The sequence below is a fragment of the Pelobates fuscus genome, chromosome 7 (assembly GCF_036172605.1).
Source record: "Pelobates fuscus isolate aPelFus1 chromosome 7, aPelFus1.pri, whole genome shotgun sequence".
In the NCBI taxonomy this organism is placed as follows: domain Eukaryota; kingdom Metazoa; phylum Chordata; class Amphibia; order Anura; family Pelobatidae; genus Pelobates; species Pelobates fuscus.
The window spans coordinates 140,503,724-140,509,723 of NC_086323.1; the positions used below are offsets into that span (position 1 = coordinate 140,503,724).

The 6,000-nt window shown below is 36.7% G+C and overlaps 1 protein-coding gene across 4 annotated transcripts in view; it reads right to left on the minus strand.

Annotated features, from left to right (window-relative positions):
* USP19 (ubiquitin specific peptidase 19) overlaps nt 1–6,000 on the minus strand; it is a 92,468-nt gene that overhangs the window by 67,027 nt on the left and 19,441 nt on the right. For all 4 annotated transcript variants that reach the window (XM_063426710.1, XM_063426709.1, XM_063426707.1 and 1 more), the window contains exons 3-5: nt 4,859–4,987; nt 3,626–3,762; nt 2,060–2,515 (exon numbers count right to left, since the gene is read on the minus strand). In XM_063426710.1, coding sequence (XP_063282780.1) covers nt 2,060–2,515; nt 3,626–3,762; nt 4,859–4,987 — 722 coding nt within the window. The remainder of the gene's footprint in view (nt 1–2,059; nt 2,516–3,625; nt 3,763–4,858; nt 4,988–6,000) is intronic.

The following is a 6,000-nucleotide window of genomic DNA, read 5'->3' on the forward strand; positions in this document are numbered from 1 at the left end:
CAGCCTGGTCGGCTGACCACCTGCAGCTTACGCAAAGTCACACCTTGTACAGTGTCTCCATCTTTACTGTCTCCTCTCCAAACTTCCTTCCTATAGGTCTATTAGAGGAACTATGCATAGCCTTGATGTACATGTTAATGCTTATTCATCTCATATATTGTTACAGATGTACACTATGTGTTCAAATCTAATAAAATATATATTTTTTAAATCCTTTATTGGTATCCCTGTATCTATTTAAAAAAGGGTATTCTCATTATTGGGTACATCTATATAGCTTGAGGTAATTTTAGCAATATCTAGATAGAGGTTTATTAAAGAGACAATTAAAGAACATCTTGAATAAAAACTGGAACATCTTACAGCAAGACCAAGAAATTATATCATTTATAGAGGAGAAACCCAAAATAGTCTTTAGAAGGGCTAAAAATCTTAGACAGATACTTACCTCAAGCTATATAGATGTACCCAATAAGGAGAATAAAAAAAAAAAAAATATATATATATATATATATATATATATTCAGAATCTATACATTCTCTCACTACTCCAATGCACAGATAAAATTAAAGCTTTGCACATCAGCCCGATAATAAGTTACTCAACACCTACTTGCAGACTGTTCTTGAAAACTGTGATAGATTGCTACTATTCCTTCAGGTAAGTATTGACATTTAATTCCCTTCTGTAACGCTCTTCCTCATTTGGTGAAGTTTTCCAAAGCTAAACTATATAGGGTTTTTCCCGCAGAGATCTCATGGAATGGTTAGTAAACTCATTGAATCTTCTCCTTTACTCAGAAGGGCACCTTCTGAATCATACATATTGCTGGTAATACATTTGATACATTCTGATAAACCTTTATTTTCCATTAGTGAGAGGTGAACCTACCTTTTCTCTATGGGAATCCGCATCTGAATAGATCAGGATCTACAAGGAAACAATTTACCTTTTCCTTAGAAAGTCACAGCTCATTGGTTTATATAGACAGACTATTTAGCTTCCAGGAGTGCAAGGAGTACTTAAGATTTCCAATAGATTTGCAGCTCGATGCCCTGTTGTGCCTTAAAGTTGAATGCTCTTCAAGTTCATTCCCACCCTCTTACGAAATCTTATTTGAGATTAATGCTTCTTGACTTTTTCCTTATTTCCTCTCCCACAATTAGCATTGCCCTTTTCTAATAAACTGACCAAAACATATTAATTAGTAGTACTGTATTAGTAATCACACCATTGAAGCAATATTGCACCATGATCAAATCTTTCCAAATGCAATATAGGCATCATTTATCAATATGCTAATCTCCTGAAGGTATAGGCTTAAATCTTAAGTAAAAACACAAACCAATATACACAAATGCAGAGAGTAAGGCAAACTTCAAAGGAATAATCCAAACACAATAACTGCTACAGCTTAGAAAGTGTAACAGACTTGACAAGGACCAATCCAGTAGTAGTCTGATTAGTTCTCACAAAGTGCCAAGTGAGGCAAGATTAAGAGAACCACATCACTATAGAAGTAAATGAAAGCCATGTTTCACCATTCCCCAATTTGCTTTGTTCTGTATGCTATACCTGAACAATGTGTATCTGCAGTTAAAGTGTCACTAAACAGGTTTGTGCATACATAACATTGTTTTGAATACCACCAATCACCCATTCTGTACAAAATACATTGAGAAACGAAAGACCTACAAAAACGTTACTTCTCTATTGCCTCTATTTTGCTTAATTTAACAGTCTTATGGCTAGTCTCCTGCTTAAGGATTCCCTCAGTGATTGCACAAGCGAACAAAGGTTGGCTGGAAGCTGGGTGGAAATTACCCATAAAGAAGAATATCATTTCTCAACACTGACAAATAACAGCCCCAATTAATAGTATGTTTTTTTTTTTTTGTTCTTTTAAATAAGGCGGTCTTGGAGACTCCCCAAATAGTCCATGTTTATATATAAAAAATAAAAAAAAAACTCAGATCAGTCTCGCGCGCACCATATGTTGCTCACGGCTCTATGACTCACTGGGTTAAGAAAGTTGAGTATAATGCTGATAATCCTCACCTGATCTCCTTTGGCAGACTCTGGATTAGAAACTGCAGGTTTCTGTGTGGTATGTGCATCTCCAGCATGTATGTGGTCATCCCTTTTGTTTTGCACTTTTCCTGTGGCACACTTTGAGGAATCCTCAGAGATGGGAGTTTTCTGGTTTCTGGGACTAACCTCCCTTACAGAGGCTGAGAGAGCGGCTTTGTGAAGTCCACCTTTCTTTCCTGGTGCCCCACTTTGCAAGGCAGAGGAGGACAAGCTTTTCTTTGCAGGTCCATTGTTTACTCCTGTATTCCTTTCCGTTTCAAAACCTCTTCTTAAACTCCGGGGATCTGGTTTTCGACGGACCTCTGAAGTCTCGGCTGATTTGTTCAGGGTTTTATCAGGAACTATTAAAGATGACTTTGCTTTCCCAATATCTTTCTGAAGTGTGCTCTTCCCATCATCTTTCAAGATTTCTTTTTTCTTCTTCTATGGAGCAATGCAAAGAAATTCATTGCAACTATACCACATTTTTAACCAGTAGTTACTAAGTTACATTTAGCTTTTCGCAATTTGTACACTGAAGTTCTTATTTAATAATTAAACTCAATGTTTTTTTAAAACCCTGAACAAACATTTTATAAACATCAAAAAGATGAAAGGCTGAGTAAACCCTGTCAAAAAAACAAACTGTACATTTTACTGGTACTGCATCTGGAACATTAGCCACTGAACTACAAAACTGCAGCCTATACAGGACATGGTTAAGCTTTCTAAAATGTTAGATAAGTGAATCAGAAAGGACCTCTTGGCATTTTAAAATAGTAATAAGTTGAGGGTTAACATTGTGCTAATCTGCAGATATATAAAAGCTTTGAGCTTCTTTGCATATGCAATAATGCACAATTTTCCAACCCATACCTAGCATTCCAAATAAGTGCATTCTAGGTCTGCATACATGCACATGAAGATCACCTGCTAATATAAAGATTACTATGTCTAGGCATATACAGTGGAACCTCGAACGTTCCCGAACAATTCGGAAGTTGAACTCAAATTTTGCATAAAAAAAAAATGTCTCGGTACCTGAACACATCAAGCGGCATTCACAGAGGGACACAAGGGTGGGGAAGCATGGGATATAAGTGTGAGGTGAGGAAATGGGGGCAGATGGACTATGTAAAGGGATAGAGGGGAATACAGGGAAAGGAAAACCATAAGGCAGAGCGACACAAGTAAAGGGATAGACAGAATTATTATTCAAGGAGAAAAGGGAAAATATGAGGAGAAGGACACCAGAGGACAAAGGGACCCGAGTAATGGAAGAGGGACTACGGACATAAGGATACAAGCAGAGGAAAGAGGGGTATTAGATATTTTGAATCAAATAAAGCCATTTTATATGCTTTTTATGTAATGCCAGAAGAACAGTTACCTATCCCCCATCCATGTAACTTTGTGGGTCTGGAACGGATTAAACAAGTTTACATTAATTCCTATGGGAAATGTTGATTCAGTTCTCGAACAGCCTTCTAGAACAGATCAAGTTTCGAGGTTCCACTGTATGGTACATTTAAGAACTAACTTAACAAATCTTACCTGGAGTGCTGGCCATTTGTTCAAAGGGATCTTCTTATGCAAAATGAGTTGCAAGAAGTTCCCTTTTTCTTTATATTGTAATTTACTACATGACCCTTCGATTTCTTCATGAAAGGAGCAGCTCCACTTATGGCCCTCTGTAAAATAAAAAACAAATGTGCTTGATACGGTGTTCTCTTATTTACTTTGTATATATTCTTTATTATGGGGGATTTGTAGCCAAAATTGCATTACAAAAAATAATTAAATAAAAAAAAATTTAAATTCATCCCTACCTGTAGTATATGACAAGATCCTTCAGGTAGCGAAGTGCTTTCCCTCCCTCCCCACATCCCAACACTTTTTGACCATATGAATTTTTTATCCTCTCGCTCTCTATTAAAGTATACTTCAACAGGGAGTGGTGCAAAACCAAGGAGTTGGCTAGACTTCCAACTCCTTGGTTTTGCACCCCTCCCTGTTACAGGTGCCTCATCTCAGGTCCCTATTTAGCCTTGTACTGCAGAGAGCCCCAGATGGAATTTTTTCCCCAAGTAAGTGGGTTAATCTCATAAGAGCAGACATTAGACTGTGAGAGTAGGGCCTGCCAAAGATGGGGTACATTGACGTTGTGGCAGGCTTATGCAATGTATGATCATATAATGTAACTAAATCCCCATTATTTTTTGCCTAGATTAGGTGTTTAAAAAAAAATTAAAAAAATACACACGTTTAAAAACTAATAAAATCTGTCAACATTGAAATTGCTGTTTAGTAGATAGGATAGTGCGCTGGATCTTGTGTATTGTATAATATGGCCCCCAGCAGCACCCCATTTAAGCATGGTCAGGTGAGTGCAACCACCCCCCCCCCATGTTTGTATATATATATATATATATATATATATATATATATATATATATATTTTTTTTTTTTTTTTGTTTTACAAGGATGGATACATTGAGATTTCTCTTGTTTTCAAGTATATAAATAAATTTAGTGTTTTTAAAATTTGTGTTCGTGTTTTTAATATATATATATATATATATAAAAAAAAAAAATTTGAGGAGGAAGTTGTCCCATTAACGTGCCATTCAGAAATTCAGCAAAGCAAAAGGTGGAATTAGCCCACTAATGATATATGCAACATTGGGAGAAAAAAAAATAGGCTACCCAAATGCCTTAATTTAAAACATAAACTTTTATATAAAAAGAATTGTGTCATACTGGATTTGCCTGGTTGCTGAAGATTACCTGGAAAGCTGATAACACAGTCCGTATCGGTAAACTCTGCGTTAAGTTCGTCTACATTTAAGACTCCTGACCCAGCATTCAACTTCACAATGACTTCATCTGAATTTTGCTTCCAGTCTATAACCATTTCTAAAATAAAAAGTGAAAAGAGAGTTAAAGCAAAGAAAGAACATTAGAAAGACTGACTAAAATACCAGCATATAAAGGAGAGAGAAAAAAATAAATTAAAAAAATCCAGGATCAGATTAAGATAAAGTCCTTACAATAACATTGAACACATTTTTCATTGAATTTACAACAGTTCACAATTGATTAAAAGGGACATTCCAGACACCATAACAACTTCATAAGAATGAAATTGTTATGGTGTCAGGAGGCCCCCCTCAAGGAGTTCTTAATCAGTTTAACCCCCTATGTTTGCATCCAGCGTCAATTTCCACTCCCCCAGGCGGCATCAGACTTCAGCAATTTCAGATTCAGGAAAGGCAGAGTGCCGCTAAGCAGGGGAGCTGTTGATTGGCTGAGAGCGGTCTGCTGACGCTCAATTAGTGACTCCAAATTCACAAAACTGGCTTGAGAGAGGTACGTTGTTCATGACACTATCATGAATACTTGCAACTCCGCAGACAAAAGCCCATTTAAAGAGTAACTGAGCATGCTTTCACTTTAATTCCATATAAGTGAAAGTTGATCTAGCAATGCAGCCGACTTATGTTAGAGGTCATCTTGTAACTTGCATTTAAGTCTGCATGATTCAATCTGGAGTAGGAAAGCAGACACTTTTTCATATATAAATTGATGAAATGTATGCTAACTAGGTCATCACTACCAACGTGAATTTAACAATAAATAGCATTGGGGAAGCAATGTAATGAATGCACTCATAACGACTTGCGCATGTGCCAGCAGTTACAAGTGCAATAAAAGTATTAAACTGGTAAGGGAGCATAAAAGCATAAAAAGCCAAATGGGAGTTTGCAATGGACTGATCAAGGTATTGAGGTTTTCAACATCATTGAAAACAAGACAACACTGAGATAGGGCAACAGTGCATGAAGGATCCCTTTCAGAACAAGATCTTTGGGTAGTTTAGGCAGCCCAAAAGGAATTTCTCCACATAATATGTGCAAGGCTACAGTTTC